The sequence below is a fragment of the Lacerta agilis genome, chromosome 7 (genome assembly GCF_009819535.1).
Source record: "Lacerta agilis isolate rLacAgi1 chromosome 7, rLacAgi1.pri, whole genome shotgun sequence".
In the NCBI taxonomy this organism is placed as follows: domain Eukaryota; kingdom Metazoa; phylum Chordata; class Lepidosauria; order Squamata; family Lacertidae; genus Lacerta; species Lacerta agilis.
Window position 1 is genome coordinate 68,859,451 of NC_046318.1, and position 24,173 is coordinate 68,883,623.

The following is a 24,173-nucleotide window of genomic DNA, read 5'->3' on the forward strand; positions in this document are numbered from 1 at the left end:
AAAAGTGGTATTTAATAAAAATAGACTATAGAATTGGAAGGGACCCTGAGGGTCATCAACCCTCCTTCAGGCATGCTGTAAATCCCAGTGGAACATAAACAGCTTTTCGTTAAAAAGTAGCTTCTTTGCGGGACACACTTGGAGCTTGCTCTTCTAGAACCACCCTTTTTGCACATGCACACACACACACACACACACACACACAATCAATCATCTGGCAAATCCTGCAATCAGAGAGAGAGAGAGAGAGAGAGAAAGAAAGGGAGAGAGAGCAATTCCTTCTTTTCCTCCTTTGGGTTCTCCCTCCCACCACAAACCTTGGAGCTTTGTTTTTCTCCTTTCTAAGCCTTCCCCCTCCAAAATTGTGAGTTCCTAGGAAGCCTTTGGTGGTTAAATGTTTAATTGATACCTTCAGTGGTTAAATGTTTATATTTTCCCAACAAATACCTGAACTCTGTTGTTCTATTGAGCACCTACCACATGAGGTCTCTTACATACTTGAAGCAATATAAACATTATCCACACCTGGTTCTTTCACTAGTGATCTAAACAAGGCACCCTTGCTATATTGTTTTAGATGCCTGCTGAAACCCATTTTTTTCCTTTCATCAAGCTTATCCAGACATATAATTTAGTTGTGTGTGTTTGTTTTTAAAAGCTTTGCTGCTTTTGTCTGTATCTTATTGATCACTATTTTAATTATTTATTGCGTACATTGCTTGGAGATTTCTCTGATTAAGTGGTCTTTATTCCCCCCCCCCTAAATATTTGTGGTGAGGTACGAGTTTTGGGCCAGCTCTACCTGACCGAAAGCAGTCTGTTTTTCAGTACAGAATCAGCGTTGCAGTGGGAAGCAGTACCCCACCACTACATTCAAGCTAAATGCCTGCCATTGTTCATGTTCTGCTAGGGGTGCAGTGAATAGCCATGTTTAGATACGTATGCCCTGAGTAGCTATGGTAATACATTATTCTGTCATGCCATGGGCCAGATCAACTTTGGTGGTTCCAATGGGAGGTCCTTGGAAGTGTGTTTAAGGGGAGCACCACTGAGCTCTCCTAAAGTGCTCAGATGGGTACCACATTGGGATTTTGTTAGCACTGATCATAAGCAACTACGTTTATTTTAATGGTACTTGAATAGGAGAGGCAGATTGGACCTTCAGCTATTTAGAATCCTGTGTAAACTCATTTAGGCAGTTGCCAAAACAGTTGCATTATGAAACTGCAACTTAGGGGAAGGTAGATTCCTTTGAGAGATACTCTTCAACCGCTACCACGCTGAAGAACAGCTTTCATTTCTGGAAACATATGCATTTGAAGTAGACAGTTCAGCATATTTCTGGTAATTTATTGGGGTGAGGGGGTGAATAAATGCCTCACAAGCTGTTGGTAGCTTGGCTGGTCAAATGATTTGACCCACATGCCAAGTCGGAGCTAAACAATTTCAGAATGTAAAGGCACCATCAAGGGAATCTTTGCTTGCTCTGAAAATGCTATAAAGAAACTTATTACTGAAACTTAACTGCATGTTCTTCTCCAGGAAGGTTTACAAGGGATGAGATAATTAAAGTCTTTTATTGCAAAGGCTTTTGAACATTTGTGGAACAAGTAAAAATATTCAGCAGGGGCTCATAAAATAAGGCATTTAAGGCTCACATTGGAAGAAGTATATAATATTTCTCCCCTAGTGTTGTATCAATTATGTAAATCAAAGAGTACCACATTTCTAAGCATTTTCTCCTGTATAATAAAAGACTACTTGCTGCCACTGGAAAGTGGTTCCCTGGAGAAAGCTGAGATTTTATTGTGTTTTACATCATACGTATATGAAAGTTAATTATGTCACATCAGACTGATCCAGTCCTACTGAGATCTCTGTGTCAATCTTTGCAAGGCAACCAAATCTCTCGCTTTAAGATTTTACAAGTGTTAGCAGTAAGCTCTTCCTTATTCTCTGCAGCTGATTCCAATTATTCTATTTATCTTGTAATGATGTGAGCATCTAGTGTGGCATAATTTTGGCAGATGAAACGGCCAGAAATCCAGTAGGTGCTAAGGATAGGGGGGAATTATGGTTCAGTTCACGTTCAGAAACAGACCTGTCCAGTTTGCAGTTCCAAAAACAATTCACACACCCAAAACACATAGCTATCTTTCAAAATTAGTAATGGTCCAAATTTTGCAATGTTGTTGTCCAACACAAAAAGGTATGCATGGAAATGTGTTGATAAACTAGGAGAAAGGGTGCACAAATATGTGTACATTGCTGAAAATACATTGAAAAATGTTAACGCTAGGCAAATTTTCGTATGAAAGCACACGTGCTAGGATAAATGCTTTCCTCCCACCCCAGGGAGGAAATGGCAGGGGCTACTCTCTGAGGTGTCCTGGGCTCTGTGCCCACCCAATGTGATTCAGAGTGTGCCCCTTCACCACTGCAGTGGTCTCTGATTCCCACTTCAGCCGTTGGGTAAAGTTGATTTCATTCATCCCTTTTTACTAAAATCGACCACCCCTTCTTTCCTGGTAAGGCACTATTTTGTGGTTCGCCTCGGGTACCAAATGTCTTGAGCCAGCCCTGGTGGGACCCCTCTTCCTACCTACTGGTAACCCTCAGTGGGTTTATCTGCATTGAGCAGTGCTGTGATTGGAGCTGTTTTAATTTGCCACAATGCCACCTATGTACTTCAATCATTGTTGGAAATTTAAATAGGAGCACACAGACCTAGCCACCTAGTGGGAGAGATCTAGGAAGTTATCTGCACAGCAATGGCTGCTACTGGGATGCTGGGGCCCTGACAGCTGCCCAGGGATGCCACTTGCTGGTGCCAACTGGGCCCAGAGGCATCGTCCTTCTGACTTCTATAGTAGCAGCTAACTGAAGAGTCTGTAGGTTAGGGGCTCCTTTTGGAGAGAACCATCTAAGAAGATGCAGCTGTTGTGAGCCATTCCGTCTTTCAACCGTTAGCTGATGAGGAGATAAAACACATTGGCGATTTATTTATTTATTTATTTGAATTATATCTACCTTTCCCTTTGTCAGAGTTTAAACCCAAAGTGCTTATGAAAGAATTAGAACCAAGTGGTCATTTAGCCAATCCATTTGTATCCTGCATTTGTTGGATTTCAGATGGTTTCTGCTTTGTGATGCTTCCCATTTTCGTGTTTTCACTTAACTGTATCTTGACCACTTAACCAGGAACTTCTTGGTCCGTACATTGGTGCACATCTTCAGACTGGTCACATACCCAGTGGACACATGCAAACCATGCAGAATGCATGCAAGCACCCACATACACTAGGTAAGACTATTCTTTACCTGGCCTGTGGTTATAAATGCTCCTTGGTCAGGCCTGAAATTTTACCTGGGCAAGAGTCAGGCTCTGGTCTTACTCACAATGATCCCTAGTCTTGCTCTGATATCTGTTGGTCTGATGGTTCTTCCTGATCTACTTGCTTGCCCTTTAGCTTCCTACTTTTCCTGGCCTGTAGTTGACTCTGGCTGGGAATCAATGCTTCTGTTGAACTGTCCCAGTTCTCCCTCCAGCTCCTGTGCCAGATTTGCTCTCTGTGCATTCAGCTACGTACAGCCCAGGCAAACCCGCCAGTCTATCTGCTTATAAGATACTGAGTAGTCTCCTGTGGTTGAAAACAGCTGGTTAATGGCATGAATCACTTCCCAGTTTGTAGAGGCTTTTGGGAAATATGTTCTGCCCAGAAAGTGCCCTGTTAATGGGCAACCTCCAAATAACCCCAGAAATTATTCCAGTGTTCATTCGTGAGCTATTTGAAACACCCTTTAAAATGTGTAACCAGTATCAGGCAAATCAATGCAAACAAATGAGAGAACACAGAGTCCTTTTTCAAGACCTCAAGGAAATATAAAATGGAGGGTCATAATATCAGTTTCCAGTAGAGATATATAACCCCAACTCTGCAAAGATTTCACTAGCATTATCAAAAAATTGTTGCATGATAGTGTCTCTTTCCTATTTGGTCGCTGTTTAGCTTTTAGTTCTGGCCTTGCATTGCTTAGGATGGGGGGGGGGGGTAGGACAGGCATTCATCATTCACTATGGAAATGTATAGCTCACCTGACAATCATATTATCAGAAGGGTTTACTATAAAATACAGTATGTGTGCTCAGCAGCATTATTGCACAAAGAAGGTTTGTTTTTCTGTTTAGTTACTGGCAGCATGTACATTTATGTTGCATAACCTAAAGTTCATCATGGCAATGTACAATAAATAGGGAATCCAGTAGGGGGCAGTGTAGTGGTTAAAGGTGAACAAGCTTGGGGGACCTGAGTTCAACCCCCCCCCCCCAAAGTTATTTATGAAGCTCACTGAGTGACCTTGCTTAAGTCACCTTTTCTCAGTCTAACCTACCTCATAGGGTTGTTGTAAGGACAAAATGGAGAGGAAAGAACCATGAGTCAGAGGGAGAGGATAAGGTTTCTACTTCTCCTTGGTCAGAGAGAGAGAGAGAGAGATTTTTAAAAAGGAGCAACGGCTTGGATGGAAAATAGTATCGCTAAGGGCTTCAGGGGTTAACAGTGAACTTCTCTTGACAAATACCCCCAACCCTGCCATTCTTAGGTGCAAGCTCTGGTTGCAAGGGTCCCCACAGAGCCACCTAAGTCATTGGTAAACCTGGGCCAAATCTTTTAGCATTATTATTTTTTGGCGAGCACACTTATAGTGTGCTTTTCAGAGCCAGGTGGATGGCCGAAGTGGCCTCCAGATTAAAATGCACAAGAAAATACAAGCCTGTTGTTGTTGTTGTTGTTGTTGTTTAAAATGAGCAATGTCAAACAGTAATTTGAGTTCCTGTCATCATCATCCTCCAGGTTGTAAATCAAGGCTCACAAATAATCACACTACTCTGATGGTCTTGGTCCTCAGGATGTGAGGATAACAGGTCTGTGATGAATTAAACCATTAAAGACTGGAGACAGTTAAGAAAATGGCACTAAGTGGCCTTTAAAATATTTCCAGTTGCAGAGCTGGAATGCTCTAATAATTGGGGTGTGTGGTTGCAATCCTTAGAGCATTTCTCAAATGAAGTTTCAGCTCAGTTATTACTGAATGAAACTATTAAGATTGTTGGTATTTACCAGTGGATAAAGGAAGCAGTGGTGTAAAGAGAGGACTGAATGGGTTAGGGGCCACATCTATTGCTTCCCTCAATGGTTTTAACATACTATTTAGCAGAAAAAGCGGACCCACAGCCACACTCAACATTCCCCATGGGTGCTTGGGCCAATTCACCTCATATTATTCTAGGGAGGAAACTCAAGGAGAGCCTCAAAAAGTAAATTTGAAGAATGTTGACCAGCAAATGGTTTTTCTAGGGAATTTCAGCCCAGCCAACACCACAGTGTGCACCAAGGATTTTTTGTGTGTGTGTTTGTGTGTGTGTGTCAATGATTATAGTAAAAGGCCTTTAAAGCAAGTAATATGTTACAGCACAACTTTCTCCCCAAGCAATTGATTCAAGTAGTACAGCATTTACTGGAACTGCAGGATGTTGATTCTTATGAAATCTACAAAAGGAGAGTAGATGCTCTTTTGAGCTGGGAAGAAAGAAGCAAACATAAACAGGGGAGCAGGACCCTCATGGGGGATGTGTTGCTTATTTTCTCCGAATCCCTTTCATTTCTTATGATTTTGTTGTGCTCCTTGCCACCCACTTCCAAACCCTTTTCCATTAGACAAATGTGTGGCATAGGGGAGGGGAGGAGAACGGCTTGTAGAGATTCCCCCCCCCCCCTGCAACTCCTCACATTCTGAGCATCAAGACTGAGAGGTCCTATGCTATATCAAGTCTATACCATTACTAAAAATGAATTAAGCAAAACACGAGTCCCCAAACTGTAGTTTATGTAAATCTGATGTAGTGGTTTCTTGCCTGCAGTGCAACCCACACTAGTTGGGTAACATCCCCCCCCCCCGTGCCAACCCTATCCACACACACACACACACACACACACATGCTTGGAAGTGTCAGTCACAGAATGGTGTTCTGCCCATTTCATTAGCAAATCCACATTCAGTTCTTTTGACTGCAGCCTGGGACAACGGTATAACAATTGTCAATAATCAATCTCGGCAGCGAAAAAAGGTTAGAATGTTCATAGCAATTTATTGGGCTGTCTCGCTCAAATACTCTAGGAGAGAGAGAGAAATTGCCATTTTAAAGAAATACTGCTTAGCAGTTGTGATGGCTTCTTTCTCCCCTCCCTCCCCCTTGGGTGACCTTTACAATGTCTGCATTTTCTGGGCCTGATTTCTTTTTGGCTGTGCAATAAAAAATACATTCTTTTTATGGATAACTATAGCTCATCCACAATGAACTTAATAGTACTTAAAATTCATCCTTCAGCTCCATAATCTTTTAGCACTGAACACCGGGTGTTCTGACTCCCACAGATACGTTCATTGCTAGAAACGTTTGTGGTTTGCAGTTCTCTGCAAAAGGTATTGCCTCAATTATGGATCGATACACGCTAACAGTGGTGAAATCCAAAACAATGAAATGTATAGTTCTAGGACTCATTTTTTGATGAAATGATATCAACTACTTATACAATTATTCGTTTTGATATTTAAAAGCAAAGCAACACCCTCCCTCCAATCTGTGTTGAGTACTTAGTGGTTGAAATATATCCGACTAAGCATGGCTGAGTTAAGTCCATTGATTCCAGTGCATTTACTTTGAGTAAAACTCCCTCTCTCTTACCCTGTTACAGTTGAGCCAAGCTGCATAGTTATCTATTAAACTTATTAGGGTGCTTGTCACCCAAAGAGTCTCCAAGCAACTTACACTGAAAAATATATAGATAAATGCATTATACCTCTACAACACAGAGCAGTGGTGGGAGACGGGTCTGTATCTGAAACACGCTGAAAGATTTTGTTTCATGAGGTGACAGATGGCATTCAGCAGGTTATCTCTTAGCTTAATAGCTAATATTAGAATCCTTTTGCTAACTGTGCATAGAAATGTATTAGTCAGGGGCGGAGCTGACCACACACTTCATAGAATCATAGAGTTGGAAGAGACCACAAGGGCCATCCAGTCCAACCCCCTGCCAAGCAGGAAACAACATCAAAGCATTCCTGACAGATGGCTGTCAAGCCTCCGCTTAAAGACCTCCAAAGAAGGAGACTCCATCACACTCCTTGGTAGCAAATTCCCCTGCCGAACAGCTCTCACTGTCAGGAAGTTCTTCCTAATGTTTAGGTGGAATCTTCTTTCTTGTAGTTTGAATCCATTGCCCTGTGTCCGCTTCTCTGGAGCAGCAAAAAACAACCTTTCACCCTCCTCTATATGACATCTTTCTATATATTTCAACTTGAGCCGGCCCGGCCCGGCCTATTTAAAAATATTTAGGAGGCCAAAACTGCCTCATCTCCTGGAAGTCAATGTCTATGCCAGAAAGTTATGACACTGGACAGCTACCAGGCAACTTAGGTTCATGAGGTTAGCATGGGAACTAGCTCCCTTGGCTCTTAGCCAATCCTTTGAAGTCATGTGCTGGTTTTCTAATCAACAGTCACAAAGAGGGAAAGTTTGGTGGCATCATCTTAAGACACTGTCGGGAGTGTCTCCATTGCTCATGAGTGGATTTCCCAGCAACTCAAAAAAGGGGGGACATAAGATTTCTAATTCTCTATGATGTGAGCTGTGTATTCTCATTTTAGCAGATGAAGCCTGTTACGGTACATGTTTGACGTTACTTTTATTGCCAAGCTGAATTTAAAAAAGAACTCCTTGCCGAGGCAGGGCCATAGCACAGTGGGGAAACATTGCAAGGAAGGCCCCAGCTTTAATTCCTGGCACTTCCTGGCAAGGTTGAGAGACTCCTGACTGAACACTGGAGGGTTGTCAACAATACGAAGCAGGATGGACATGTTGGATTAGCCATAGGCAAGAGTTATCATGAGGTTTTGTGAGTAAGGCTTTCAATTTTGTTCTGCTTTCTGCTTTGAAAACAACCTATTCACTTTCTTGAATTAGGCATAGTGCTAGTTGAATGAGCGCTTGGGGTTCCCCCCTGCCTCTGCTACTCCAGCAAAGCTGCAAAATTGTACGCATGAGCTTCCACTTTCAACTAATAGTGGTTTGCTGTGTCCTCCTAACTAGGACAAAATGGTTAGTTTAAATCAAAGGTGGATAACTGCGTCCTTCTAACTACTTTGAACTTATGTCTGTTATCTTTGCTTTCCTTTGATGCTTATGAACTGCACAACTTGAGCCTTTGGGGAGGGGAATGAAAAATTGTCAAATTTGCATGTGGAATTCCATTATTCTCCAAGCCTGGAACGATTCCAAATCTTCTATTGTAAAGGATACTCAGTGTTACAAAAGCAATTATCCATTTTTATTTTGTTTACATTGCACTGAAAATTTACATCATACTTTTACAAATCCCCTTTTTTTTCATAAAAATAGACTTCTTTACAAAAGTGTATGCATTAATATAAGAGGAGTAGCCAGTTGCAGAAGAAACAAGATTTTAAACAAGATCTCAATTGTATTAACCTTAACATTAATGAGTGAATCATCATTATTGCAATCATTTGAATAAACAAGAATAAATAACAAAGTGATGGTATAAAATATAAAAATGGCATTCTTTTAGTAGAAGACAGTTTTTGGAGAAAACTGTATGAATTCTGAAAACAAAAAGGCTGTAAAATGGTTTATAAGAAATTCATCAAACATCATAGAAATTCAAGCAGCAATCCGGGGTACAATGATCGATTTGGGGCAGGAGGGGAGGGGAGATGGTTTGTTTGTTTTTGGTAGGCACTCTCTATAATGTTGATTAAAAAAAACTTTGATTTTTCACAGAGTTATTAATGTTTGGGAAGAGACAATAGTACCAAATAATTCACACCAGCTAATGTACAGCATTGATGACTCCAAAATGGTTTCATGCTATAAAAGGAAGACAATGGACTATGACATGGGAATTACTCAGATCGTCATCTCATAATTCAGTTACAAAACTATAATCAAAAATAAAATTGCATTCCTTTCTGTGAGAGTGAGATGGGCCTGTGATGACTTAAACCCAACTTAGAAGAAAGTAGGATTTAAGCAACTGATAATTTTGCTTTCTGTACCCTTATTTACATTGCACTGTTGCAACAGAACAAATCGTAACTGAATAGGATTTGTCTTGCAAACGTGAATACTGATTTATATTCCAGAACCAAATACAAACTTCCCAAATTAGAACAGGCAGGATTTGTTGGGACTTAAAACCAAAACCTGTTGAATTCAGTAGGAAGCTTCTACCAGTGTGCTGCAAATTAATGATCACAAGGAAATTGGATTCACGCAAACAGAAATCTACAGGGCCAATTTCAATCCCAGTATTTTTGCTATGTGAATTGTTTTACATAATCTGTATTTAAAACATTTGTGCTGGCATAACTATTTGAAGACATAGAAATGCCTGGCACGGCTTTGGCAAAGCTTTTAGTATACACCCACCCAAACACATTATTTATTGGCACAGCATATTACAATGAAACAAATAATGTACCACAAAATAATCCCATTCAACAGAATGGAACTATTCCATATGAAGGTCCCAGTGCAGACATGTGGTTTCTGCTCTTATAGGATTTCCCTTTATTTTCAATGAGAGGACAGATCCATACACATCATTGTGCCCTCCTATATTGGGAAGACCCAGAGAACAAGATTGCTCCTTTGGTGCATCAAAGCAATAAAGACATTAATGGATCAAAGTGCATCTTGTAGTCACTGCAGATTTATTGGCCTGTGTTTAGCATTTAGCACAGAGTGGAAGCAGGACCTGTAACACTTCTGAAACACACAATTTCAAAGGATCTGAATTTTAATGCTTAATATCCTTTATCATTTAGGTGTGTGGTATTGTAATCTGTTGTTGTTCTTGTGTGAAAATTTCAAAAAAGGAGAAACTGGGATTGCCAGGGTAAAAAGTGTGTTAATTGTATATTTTCACAAATTGTCCTCTGAAACGATGAGTGCTGCAGCATTACGGAATCTAAGTTATTAAGTAGTACAGTGTGTCCCAACTCTTTTTATACTGCTGTTGGATTGGTGGCTGTTGGGAAAGGAAATGTCAACCTGTGAAGAGGAAGAAAAATGCAGCAGCTCCTTGTAGCCCACTGTAGCAGGAGATGTTAGCATGAAGAACAATGAAGGCAGAAATGGAGCAAGGAATTTAAATCCATGAAACAAAAGAACCTGAGAACGTGACACTTAATTATCCCACCGTGGCATAGAAATAATAGGTTGCACTAGCAAGCTCAAGCCGATTAATGGCCGTGACATAATCTTAGAAATTCATAGGTACAGGGTGTGAGCCGTGTGATGTTCTTTAAAGGGAGGTACAATTGAGAGAATGGGACCAAATTCTAAATGTTGGGAGAATGATGTAGCTCATGACTCTTGCTCCTTCCTGTAAATATAACTCTTAATTTCTACCATATATCATTTGTTTTGTTCTTTTAAACCCAGTCCCTCTAGCATACTTTATAAAGCACAGAAGTACTGATAGTGGATGCTCCTCCAATATATGCAAATATGTTTTATTTATTTTTTATTTTTATTTTTTTTAGAATAATCTCCTTTTTTAAAAAAAGCAAATAAACTGTGAATAAGCACTCCTAGAGTGCAGCACATTTTCTGTAAAACACTCCACGGTAACCATGAAGTCAATATAGGTTTTTTTCCAGTTTATGAAAGAAAAAAGAAAAGAAAAAAAGAAAGAAATCCTCTCTTGTCTCTCTGTCTCGTCCTCAGGAGAAGGTGACCCCGGAAATCCTGAAAAGTGTGCTTTAATTTCATTTTTGTTTTTGTTTTACACCAGTGAACGATGTGTGCACCATGGTGTTGCGTTTCAATTTTCACATCTCTGAAGTTAAGCCGTCGCAATGTTATACCATTGTGCAGACTGTGTTCAAGTTGGGATCAAATCGTACAGCCTTCCCCTCGACGGACTTTGCATTCGTGTCATACATGGGGTTTTCAAAAGCAGCTTGCCCATTGTTATTTTCATGTACAGAGCATCCTGTATACTGTGTTTTAGGTGCAGTTCTGTTGAGGAAGGCAGACAATAAAGAAAACAAAATTATTTGTGTAATGGAAAAAAAATTATAACTTGCTTTTTTTTTCCTTTCGAGGAAAGGTATAAATTCAACAGAGGGCAACAGACTGGATGCCTGAAAGAAGTCTACAATTGTCAGCATAACTTGATAATGAGCAAATTGTCAGTGACAACTGTGGAGGAACTCTCCATAATAAAAGATAACGGGCATAGGACTTTTCTAAACACTTACAAGCTGGTAAACTATGTGGGATGTAAGATAAATTATACAAGAAATATGAGCCACAATACTGTAAATGTCAAAAGCAAAATATAGGCAATATGTGAAGTACACAGCATCCCATTTTTATTGCTCTGTCCTGAGTTGCCGAGAAATTTGAATAACCTTGTTCCTCTCTTCGAGAGAATAATTTACAACAACAATTTAAACAGAGCAAGTAACGGTATAATGTAAGACAATAACCTTGCCTATCAAGCATCCCTGACAGTTCTTAAATGAGGTTACTATATGCATGCACTAAACTGAATGTTTTTCAAGAGAGCTCTTAATTTATCTTGAATAGAATAATGGGGCCTACAGGCACTAAATAATTCAAATTAATGATAATAGTGAAGATGGGCCAAAGGCACCCAGGGCAAATATTGGTACTGCCTTTGATTTCCTCAAGGTCTTTTTTTCCTGGTTGGGTAGGAATACAAAGGTTTTGAGACTGGGTCTCATCACAAACATTTGTGTTGTCAATACCATTAAAGGCCCCAGAACAGATAACTTAACAGTTGGTCTTTGAGCATTTAGAAAAGGATGCTGTGATTACTAAAACCCAGCATGGGTTTTTCCAAGAACAAGGCATGCCAGATGAATCTCATTTCTTTTTTTAACAGTGTTACAAGTTTGGTGGGGAATGCTGAGGATGTAGTGTAGCTTAGTGAACCACAAGCTTAAAATGAGTCAACAGTGATACATCAGCAAAAAAAAAAAAAAAAGCTACAGCTGTTCTAGGCTGCATCAACAGAAGTATTGTCACAATCAAGGAATGTAATAGAACCGCTCTATTCCACCTTGGTCAGGCCAGTACTGTGTCCAGTTCCAGGCACCACAATTTAATGACATTGACAAGCTGGAATGTGTGCCCTATGAGGAACAGTTGAGGGACTTGGGTATGTTTAGCCTGAATTAAGAGGAAACTGAGAGGAGATATGAGAGTCATCTTCAAATATCTAAAGGGCTGTCACATGGAAGATGGAGCGAGCTTGTTTTCTCCTGCTCCGGAAGGTAGGACTTGGACCAATGGCTTCAAGTTACAAGAAAGGAGAGTCTGACTGAACATCAGGAAGCATTTACTGATGATAAGAACTGTTAAGCAGCTAAAGGGGGTAGCATTTTCCCTCTTCCCATTGGTATGTGTTAGAGAGCAGTAGACTGGGGGCAAGTCTTGAAATGGGAACAAGATATAATGAATGCCCAGTTTAGGACCATTAAACTAAAAGCATGTTGCCCTATTAACACATCTCTTGCTCACCTTCCCCTCTTACTCACCTTTGTCGGAATACGTTTCACGGATCCGCCATGGATTCATATTTATTTGGTTATTTTATAAGTTTTTCGAGGTCTACTTTTGGTATAATTGCGCGTAAAAGCGAAAGTGAAAGCATGAATGAATAGTGTGGTTCACTTATGAGATTAATCCGCCTTTATTTTGTAGATCCGGTCATGTTCAAAGTTGTTAATGAGCGTTAAACTTGCTTCCCGCCTTTTTGGAGGGCAGCAACAGTGATTTTATTGGTTAAAGTACTAATGATGATGTCACGTTTGTTCCCTAATAAAAGGCAGAGGCACCCCGCTTAGGCGCGAGACCGCACGTTCTTTAGGAGAAGTTCGTTTATGTCTTTTAGTTGGGTTTTAGTTGAAGTCAAGTTTAGTTTAAGGGGCTAGGAGCGGGCTGGACGGGTTGGATGGGTTTTTCTTTAGTTAGAGTTAGATCGCGGAAGATCATTCGGTTTTAGTTTTAGTTAGGTTCTTTTAGGTTAGCCTAGGGTTAGGCCCGCGGAAGATATTTCGGTTTTAGTTTATTTAGTTAGCCTCGCGGAAGATCGGGCGCGCAGGGTCTTTAAGCTTAGGAGAACTTAGCTTAGGGGACGAGCCTACGCGGGTTCTGCCGAAGCCACTAAAGATACAACCGGTGTCTGTCTTCCTTTGGGGTTAAAGGGGGGAGTAAAGTAGAATTTTTTAATTTCTTTAATTGGGTCCGCCTATTCAGAGTCAGGGTATATATTTTATTTCACGAGGCAACTTTTCTTTAAAGAAGGCAACTAGGAACTCACACACCATCAGAGTCTTCAATTGGCTTACTCATTATCCTTCAGACTGTGAGGCTTGGCCGGCGACCGTGCTCAAAAGCACGCGGAACGCTGGCCGCTTTCCCCGCAACTGGTACCTCGTGCATAACCAGTCCAAGGCCGTGCACGAGGAGCTCCAGCACCCATACCCCGACACACCTTCCCTTCTTCCAGGTAATCACTGAGACCTACATAGTGGAATCTGCCTTTAAAATCCAGCTCTAAACTTCATACAGCAAACACACACACACAAAAAGAGAGTTTACATTCATACTCACCTTTGTTTATAAAGGTAAAACCCAAATCCTGCTAATATAAGGGCAAAGAAAGGCACAAGAATAGCAATGGCCACTGAACTGCTGTTTGTACCATGTGGTTGATTTGACGAATTTGAACCTTCAGACATGTTGAGTCCTGGAAGAAAACACAGGCACAATTATTTCTGTTACCCACTGTCAAGCTTCTCATTCCAAAAATTCACTCTGCCATGGAGTAAAACAGTAAAAACTAGAGAAGTTGATGGTCGTGAGTTCTACAACTACGGCCTGCTAATAACAACACCCTGAAGATCCCAGGCCCCAGGAAGGTCATACTGGCCTCGACCAGAGCCAGGGCCTTTTCAGTCATGGCCCCGGCCTGGTGGAACGCTCTCTCACAAGAGACCAGGGCCCTGTGAGATTTGACATCTTTTCGCAGGGCCTGCAAGATGGAGCTGTTCCGCCAGGCCTTTGGCCAGGGTTCAGTCTGACTCATTTTCTCTTTGTATAAGAACAAGCATGAAGGAGGTTTCCCAGCCTGCTCACAGGTTCTTATAATATCAGTGGAAACATTTGGTCCAGGCGAAAATTAACTGCTTTCAATTTAACCTAAGGACTGCCATTTGTTTAGTTTAATTTTAATTATAATTAATTTTAATTAATTTTGGGATGTGTTTTAATCGATTGATTGCTTGTTTTTATGTATATTGTGTTATTAGGCATAAACACCAGTTCCTACTGTAAACATAGTGTTCCTCTTCCCGACAATGTGAAAGCAATACCTGTCCTTATTACATAGGCTCCTTACAGTAACTGGCTGATGTGTTAACTGACTAGTGGAAGCAACCAGGAAGTTAAAAACAAATCTGAAATAGGGAAAGGAAGTGGGCAAGGAATGTCTCCTCTCACTGTTTTTCCTCCTTCCTTTTTAAGGTCGGATCAGATACAAACAAGCTGGTGCAGAAATATATTTAGGATAGAGAGCTATCCAACCCAGTTCTTTAATATTTACAAGACTAAATAAATTGCCTCAGCTTACATTGGAGAAGTTATTCACTCCCTTTATATTGACAATAAAAATGAGAAATTGATCGTCACTAGGAACTATAAGAACATATTTTCGCCTCCAGATAAAATTATCATAGTAGAAAGTGACCAAGCTACTTAAAAGGGATTACAGCAACTAATTCCTCTTGTAAAACTGCACAGGTTGGTCTAAACGGAATTCTACTGCCCCAAAAGGGGAAACATTTAATGATATACCAGCTTCTGTCTAAGGGGAAAAAACGATGCAGTACTCTAAAGATGGGCTGCAATAATTAACAGCTTAATGTTTTCTCGTAGCTACCTAACATTTTTGTCTTTTTTTATATATGATCGTGGATTCAGATAGTAATATTTTATTAGGGGCACAAAATTTGGAAGAAAAGATAGGCAAACAAAGCAACAGGTGTAGAGCAAAAAGCAACATGTATGAATTGCAAACTCCCCATTTCTCCAGTGCTCCTCAAAAGTGATACCAAGAAATCAGGATGTACGCATGTTAAGCCACAATACTTTAAAATACACTAATTCAGAGGCTGTTTGTAGGAAATTGGCTAGTTGGGGAATTACTTTCCCCTTTGCACCTCCAAAATTTAAAAAGAGCCATCAATCAATGTCAGGTTTTGAATGCAAACTTGGATTTCAGGTAAAAATGTTCGGTTAAGCAACTATTGGAAACTGGATGCTGATCCAACCCAGCTAGATGTGACTTAGATCCTGTGGTACCCTTTGATGAGAGTACTATTTTTAAAAATGAGAAATTTACTTATTTACTCCGCAAATTTATACACTCTGTTGCAGCAAAAAGCCATTGAAGTGCACATGGTGAAAACAGAACAAACCACAGAAACACAACACATCACCCAAGGTGTCTGCCCAATTTTGAATGGATATTGATTCCAGAGAGCTGGAGCTGCAACACTAAAGGTCTAGTTTATTGTACAAGCTAGATATACCTCTGGGGCATATGCTATTGTCAGAAGTGCCCCATCTGAGGAGAGCAGTTGTCAGGTAGGGAAGCCCCTTAGATATCCTGGTCCCAATTTGTTAAGGGCCCCCTCTCCCAACCAACTTAGTGCATGGAGACAATGTGGGATGAAGGGTGGGGAACAGTTTCTTTACTTTAGCTGTCCATAGCCTATGGTGAACCACTTATCTAGGATTTGGCTTTTGTTGGCATGCTGTCTCTAACCAAAATTAGAATGATTTGTAGAGATGATGTGCCCAGGACCAAAATCTGCATGTGCACACACCAGAGGCTGGCAGCAGTTAAAATCAGCATAGTCCAAGCTGCCTGGGGTCATGCACTAAGGTGACTGTAGATATACCCAGTATTAACTATATTTGAAATGCTTCACTCACATAATTTAAAGTCATATTTCAGCACTCCAGCAGATGCAATCATTTTTTTATCAAGAAACAACAGAACTAGAGCGATATTCAGTCATTTGGAATCCCTGTGTAGTCAATGTGCAAAGGGGAGACCAGGATCCTACCACCATTTCCCAACACCAACACCAGACTCCACATGTTAATAGGCTATGCGTGCATAGAATGTATAAACATGTAAATGTAGACATGCACATTCTCACCCTGAAATCAGGGAACATGGATTTTTACATGCAGCCTTATGTACACAGAGCCAATTGATCCATGAAATCTGGGGTCCCGCTCCTCACTTCACACATGAATCCCAAATGATTGCCCAGGTTTTAAAGAGTCGCAATATTAATGCATACTGGTTACCTAGTCTTTGAAGTCCAAATTGTCCATAATCTTTACCCTGGATAAATCCTTGAAAAACATAGGTAGCACCATCAGGCTCGGCGGAAACCTAAAGGGATTTTTAAAAAGAAGAGAGGTAAAGTGGATATACATACATTGGTTAAACATTAAGAAGGCGATTAGGTTTGGGCACTTAAACCATTCAGCTCCTTGGAAATAGATTTTCCAAGCAGGAGGTAGTTGAGCTAAGAGAGTATGTGGGCCGTTATAAATCTTTGTGTCTGAATTGCCTTAAAATGTGCTGTTATTTTATTAAAATCTGAGATTACTATCAGTAAAAGAGACTAGGGAAAAAAAAAAATTTATTTCAGTGTGGTTGCTATGTACATTTGTCACAAAGAACTACTGCCAACAAGTTATAAATAAATTATCTGAAGCCCTCCCCCCCAAAAAAAACTAGTCGATGTGTTATCTAAAATTGATTTTAGTACACACACACAGAGAGAGACACACATGGTTATCTTTCAAAGCACCTAGTGCACAGTTATTACTGAAAGGGATTTAAGTCGGTGTCAACAGGTGCTCGATGATGGACTAGTGGTGCATAACTGCCATGGGCAATGACTTTTGCACCAGTTACAGCAGCAGACATAGGTTGGACTTCAGCATGCCATCCAGTTACATCCATTGCAATCCAGATACATCCATTGAAATCCAGTGTGCACAGAGCAGTGCACAACAGCAGCCAAACAATCGCTTTCAATGTACACTCCTAGCATTGTAACTGCCTGCTTTTCAGTGACAGCTGCTCACTGATGTCTTCATGTGATCTGGTTTTTAGTCTCACCCGCCCATGCCATTCCTTAAAGCAGGGATGGGGAATGTGGGGCCCACCAGATGTAGCTGAACTCTCCTAAGCCCTGGCCATTGGCCATACTGGCTGGGTCTGATGGAGTCCAACAACATCTGGAGGGCCACATGTTCTCCATAATTGATAGGGAAGAACTGATTCCATTTACCAAAGAATAAAGTTGGGGAATCAGTGCAGGCGCAACTGTATAAAGCCTCTCTGTCCCAGTGTCACTACTGCAGTCCAAATTGACCCCCCGCCCTTTTGTAATATAAAAAGATGTCAGAAGTTCCAGTCTGAGGGAGTCCGTTCCACTGTTGAACAGCTTTTACTGTCAGAAAGTTCTTCCCAACATTTAATCAAAATCTCCCTTTTTTGTGTAACATGAATCCATTGTTTTGGGTCCTCACCCCTACTAGAATAGGGGCAGGAAAATTGTGATATCACACTTTTGCTTAGCTTAGCTACACTGCTGCTAAAAAAAAAAAAAAAAATCAACTAGTAATTTTCCTGTGCTAATGTATACCTAGAAATGCAGCCATGTTGATTTCAGATTGAAAAAACTAGAAGATGCAGGTTTTTGCTTGCTGCCCATACTGAACCAGAGTGTTGCCATTGTAACAAATCCAGGTTTTGTCCTTATAGATAGAATATATTTCACCCATTGTAGATGGAACAATTTGTGCTCCCAACAGCTGGAGAGTCACTGCCAGTTAGTGATACCAATACTGAGGTAAATGGACCAATTATCTGACTTGATATAAGGCAGCTTCATCAAGGGTCCCATGAAGTATGACTGCACTCCATACAATGATTTTGACATCTTCTTCCACCACCGACTGTGATGCTATTGCTGATTCTGGCCCATGGCTCCCATGCAACACAATGCCTAATTCTGGGTTGTGCCTTAGTTATGCCCTTCCTGAAGTTGAGTTCCAGGCAATAGGATCAGTCTGTATTCCTACAAACCACTTATTCCATTGGGCTGCTATGGATAGAGCAGCTAACTTTCGGTTAAACTGCAAAGCAAATGAACAGGAAAGCATCTCATGCTCTTACAATAAAGTGTTGATGCAGACCTGTCTTTCAAGGAAAAGAACAAACTGTAAGTACTATTTAAGAATAATTCTACCTTTGAAACCAGTCAGTGGCATTTCCCCAGACCTTTCAGAATGCCACTACATTCTAGCACCAACGTCTGTTCTTGCCCTGTCAGCATCCGTCTGTATGATCCCATTTTTCAGCATTGCTAATTAAACTTTCATTTCTAAAATTTCTTTTTTCTGGTCTCATGCACAAGCCATCATTTCCTATTAAGAAAGTGTTGGATTTTGCTGGAACTATACTCACAAAGCCATCCATAGCCCATTTTTCCTCCTTCAGTTGGTTCACAGAAGTATGGGATGGTGTTTTAATGAGATATATATGGAGCATTAAACGGGCTTCTTGGCTTTTATACACCCCTGTAAAATATAAAAGTAGTTGATCTGTGCCACTTGTAAGTAATTTGAGCTAAGAAAAATACCTTCAAGTTTCCCACAGGAAGTCCTTACAATCACACAGGCAAGATGTGAAGGTCAACGATTTACATTTTGCTCAGATAGTTAACAATGGACTAGAAAAAAATATCTGTTAGAGTAATTACACATTCAGATTAGCAGTGTGGAATGTTGGCCATCTATCTATTCATCTCTGCCATGAGTCCCGAGGCATTGCTGGGCTCCGGAGAGGAGCAGCAGGCCGAAACGCAGACAAAGGAGAAAGATGACAGCGAGGAACAGGATGATGATGGAGGAGGGGGCTGATATTAGAGAACTGAGGCTGTAGGTGTTCACTTCGCCCTCTCAGGATATGGCTCCCCTCTTCCTTGCCAGGGAAAGGAAGTCTGTTCACCTTTTATCTGTTGTATGGCGTTGCAGCTAGTCAGCCAAACCTCAACAGTTTTCCAGCGTAGGGGGAGGTATGCTGCCTCCCCCCATCCAACGTCATGGCTGGACACATCATCTGTGCTGGGGACAGCCCCAGCCAATCTGCTGCCAGCGTGGGTGTGGCCATGGGCCAGCTCCCTCTTCCTTGCCTCTTTTTTGGATCCCCCTGCCCACCCACCCACCCTCTTCTCGTGCTTTGCTCTGATATGACCTTGCTGTGGCAGTTGTTGGTCGCCATGTTGTTGGGACCGGGTAGGAATTTTTCCCCCTTGGCAAATTGGCACCAGCAGTTTGGTTTTCGCCTACCTAGTAGCAATCGTCACAACTTTTGTGAGGTTAGGCATTGGGTAAGCCTTCATTTGGTTGGAGGGGAGGTTGTTGCCTCGCCTGCCCCTCCTCAATAAGGGTATCCTGTTACAGGGATCCGGGGTGTGAATACCGTCCGAAGGGCATGCGCTAGGGCCATGTCACAGCCCCTACAGGGACCCCTCGGGGTGGTGCCACTATCTGATGTAAGTTATAGGGTACCCCTTTTGGTGGTTTACCCTTCCGTGGCCTCCCTGCAGGTGGGCAAGAGTCAAGACTGGCTTCACCCCAATGCCTAAGCCAAACTGCTCCCATAAACCAAAATACTCCGTATCAGTGTGATTTATTGTTCTCCTGGGAACTTTGTGGCTCGGGTGCCTTGGCATGCAACACAGCAATGGAATCTGGAGAGGGCATCAGCTCATTGCTAGTAGTGGGGGACGTATACAGCCTGGTCACCAGCAGCACTCCCATCTCTGGGAGCAGACAGTTTCTCCCCGATGCTATGACCATTTGTACACTCACCATCTGTTCTCTGCCTCAGTAAAGATCTCTTCCTTAATCTCAAGAAATAACCTCTATCATTGTGGTCTGGGCAGAAACCAGGACAATCCTGCCCTGATTCTCCCTCTCCTCGTTGCTCTTTCCCTCTGCTCTATTACCCAAAGGCTAGCAGACGTTTGGGCAACGAGTGACAGAGAATACACTCTGGGCTGGATCCAGATTAAGTTAAGGCACATTTTATGTCCCACTGAAATCAATGTGAAAAGTTAGTCAGGCCTTAAGTCTGCATTGTGTTCCGATGGTTTTAATTATTATCTGTGTCTAAGCCCGATCAGCCAAGAGGCAGCACACACCCAGCTATTGCCAGATGTCTCCTTTCGCTGCCAAAGAATTACTGGGCTCATGGAAATATTAAAAGCTGAAGTTAAACTGACAGGTTTTAGCATGATGAATGAATTATCTTCTCTGATAAATTCCTTGGATTACTTTGCCTGGCAAATTATGATGGAGCGCTACTGCAGACTCTAGCAAGGATGGCTAGGAGTAAATGGACTCTTATAAGGAGCCAGCCGCTGTTGCTCCCTGCAAATTTACATTAATATCAGCCCTATTCTGTCATTCTCCACATATAAGAGCAGGGGAGCAGGACAGCACCGCTAGCACAAACCTTGCATCCTGCATAGCACTGGATTGGCAGACATGTCTGTGCAGTAAAAAACCTATGTGCGAGCAGGTACCCACACATATTTATTGATTGACTGAAATGTTTATAGACTGTGCTTCATAAAAGTATATCTAGGTGGTATATGCAACACACAAAAAAAATCATAATAAAATTAAGAAAGCATCAATAAAAATATATTTTAAATAATGTCAATACTAGCTAGTATTTTTTTTTTTAGCAAACAATGCAGTTTTCAGAATACATCTGAACGAAGGCGGGGCAGTTCCTGCTGAAATGCTACTGGCATGGAGTTCCACAGGGCAGAGTTTCCCGCAATAATGGCTCAGTGCCTACTAACATCCAACGGACAGGGATGTGCCCCACAAGAGGATCTCTGTGATCAAGGTAGAGCCAAATCAGGCCATCCTAACTTCCATGTGACTGGAACCGCTGTGTGTTCTATTATCTTTACAAATATATATATATATATATATATATATATATATATAATCTGAAGCAACTCATTGACTAATATAATTGTCTCTCTTCCTTTATATCACTCCATAAAGGACATTTATTTATTTATTTATTTATTTATTGCTATTTTGTTTTGAAAAATACTGGGTACAGTTCAGCCATACTTGATAGCGAACTCCTGTATGCACCTACTCAGAAGTAAGCTTCACTAAGTTTGCAAGGGGGGACTGGACTGAGAAATAATGAGGCCATTGCTATTTCCATTACCTTACCTGAAAGTAGCAGCTCCATGTTGCTGTTGGTGAGTGTCGCATTCACTCTTCCTGACGTTGCATTGAAATTTGTAACTGTCAAGGTCATGGGTTGCTTTTTGCCTTTGTAATTGTAGGAGCCTTTCCATATATAATTCTGGGCAAACACATCATCAGGAACTGCAGTGGGGGAAACATCCAAAACGTTAATGAACATAGCCATATTTGGATTGGAATAACTCAGGTTAAAATGAGAATAGATGCTCATTACCTCTCCTCTTCAATTTTTTTTTTTTTTTTTTTGTTATTGGAAATTATATTCATGATCACACAGAACCTAGCCCATATATACAGGTGAAACTCAAAAAATTAGAATATTGTGGAAAGGTTCATTTCTTTCAGTAATTCAACTTAAAAGGTGAAACTAATATAAGAGATAGACTCATGACATGCAAAGTGAGATACGTCAAGCCTTTATTTGTTATAATTGTGATGATTATGGCGTATAGCTGATGAGAACCCCAAATTAACAATTTCAACTTTGGGGTTTTCATCAGCTGTACGCCATAATCATCACAATTATAACAAATGAAGGCTTGACATATCTCGCTTTGCATGTCATGAGTCTATCTCATATATTAAACTCCAGTAGCTAATGAAAACAATTGCTTACATAAATGGACTTTTCCACGATTTTCAAATTTTTCGAGTTTCACCTGTACATAATGCACAGCAATGGTGCTTGAGAAAGCATCTGTGAGCTTGCCTTAACTGCACCTGTCCTAATGGAAAACTCTTAATAATATATGTTACATGCACGTTGAAATGATGCAGTCAAAAGACAAGATTTTAACCAACTTTTTATGCCTGCATGTAGACGAATCCAGCGGGTGCCATTCTACTAACAGAAATCATTCCTCTCTCCAGCAGTGCCCCCACCCAACATTTGCTCTGGATAGTTCCCAGACATATTCCATTTCTTAAACCGTGTGAAATCCCATTACCAAATGGAGATGCAGAGACACCCCTGTCCTTGTAGGGTGCAAAAGTTGTGGCATGTGCATGCTCAGGTCATATGTGGGACTTCACAGAAACCATAAAGAAGAAAAGAGAGCATTGTTTCTCAATTAATTATTCACAAATCAAAGAATTATTAACATGTTGGAAGAAATTAAAGGAGAACTTTTAGAAGCCAAAATACGATTCCATGGGATTCCATATGTCCAACATCCACAGAGAGATATTCTGAGCATTTATGTCTCACCTGAAAGTACATACTAAATACCATATTGATCATTGATCAGTAGCCACATTGACTGCTTTGCATGTATTACAAAAAAACAACAAGAATGAGCATACCTTTAAATAACATGCATGTTTTTGGAAGAATGAGTGAGCATTAAACTCATGGTAGGGTTGCTAAACATGTCAATTTCAGTTTCTCATTTTTCCAGTCTAACATGCGTTTGTGATTCATTTTTTAAAGTACTCATGAAAAACTTGTCACAATTTCAGTGCAGATTTTGTTGGGAATCTGTGGTAAGAAACCCATGCAGGGGAAGTTGCCCCCAGTTCCAGTCACCACACAGCTTAAGGTCCAAATAATTTACTGTTGCAGAAGATAAAGCCTTCAGTAATACAGTTTTGGATGTTGATATATACTCACAGCTGTAAGCTATGCACATACAGATATACAAACTATTTCTTTTGCCCCAGCAATTGAAGATGTAACACAGACTCTGACTCACTTCTCAAGACTCAGTGACTGACTAATGAGCTGACATGCCTTGATCACTTATATACATGGCACTGGGATGTTGCCATAGCAACAGTATTGGCTGACTTTGCACCTGTTGGCTTATCCCAAGACCATGGGGTTATTTATGCAAATGAAGAAAACTGACCCCTTCCTCCATGTCCAGTTTGTCCCACAAATTTCTCCTAAGTTTTACAAGCAATTTCCCCATATACACTAATATATGCATTGTTACACACACATTCCTGTAATATGCACATTTTTGTGCACCCTTTTGTGGGTTGGAGAACAGCACTGCAAAATTTGGAGAAGTGCCACTTTTGAAGGGTTAGCTGTGTTTCAGTCCATGCATAGATTAGGAAGTGTGAATAAGGTAGGTCGGCATTAAAATGTGGACTGAAGCAATCCCTAGCTCATGGAGTTTATTTCATAATCTCATATAACATCTGGATCTCAGTGCTAGCTCATTTCTTAGAATCATAGAGTTGGAAGGGACACTGAGGATCATGTGGTCCAACTCCTTACAATGCAGAAATATGCAGGTGTCCCATACGGGGATCGAAATGCAACCTTTGTCTTATCAGCAACATGCTCTAACCTATGGTTACCAGGTGTCCCCATTTCCTGGGGACAGTTCCCGGATTTACAAATCTGTCCCCAAACAAAATCAGTCCCCAGAATGTCCCCGGATTTCATTTAACGTCCCTTGATTTATATTTTAAGTGTTGTAGATTTATTAGTAGGGAATAAATGTTGCGTGATTGGTTCAACAGCACAAGACACATCATATGGGGACTTCCAGCGAGGCAAAATGGCAGGCTCCACGACAGTGGACAGCTCCTGAAGGCAGCCACAGCCAACTGCACTACCAGGCTGGCTCTGGGCTGCTGAGACTGCTGCTACCACTGCCGCTTCTGAGGGGGAACCGGGGACGCCCGGCGCATCAACTGGGGGAAC

General features: G+C 41.1%; 1 protein-coding gene across 4 annotated transcripts in view; it reads right to left on the bottom strand.

Annotated features, from left to right (window-relative positions):
* Positions 1 to 8,840: 8,840 nt before the first annotated feature.
* CSMD3 (CUB and Sushi multiple domains 3) overlaps positions 8,841 to 24,173 on the bottom strand; it is a 567,871-nt gene continuing 552,538 nt past the window's right edge. For all 4 annotated transcript variants that reach the window (XM_033155765.1, XM_033155768.1, XM_033155767.1 and 1 more), the window contains 5 exons: positions 21,482 to 21,640; positions 18,681 to 18,793; positions 16,502 to 16,589; positions 13,733 to 13,868; positions 8,841 to 11,107 (listed from right to left, as the gene is read on the bottom strand). In XM_033155765.1, the coding sequence (XP_033011656.1) occupies positions 10,948 to 11,107; positions 13,733 to 13,868; positions 16,502 to 16,589; positions 18,681 to 18,793; positions 21,482 to 21,640 (656 nt within the window). In that variant the 3' untranslated portion in view covers positions 8,841 to 10,947. The remainder of the gene's footprint in view (positions 11,108 to 13,732; positions 13,869 to 16,501; positions 16,590 to 18,680; positions 18,794 to 21,481; positions 21,641 to 24,173) is intronic.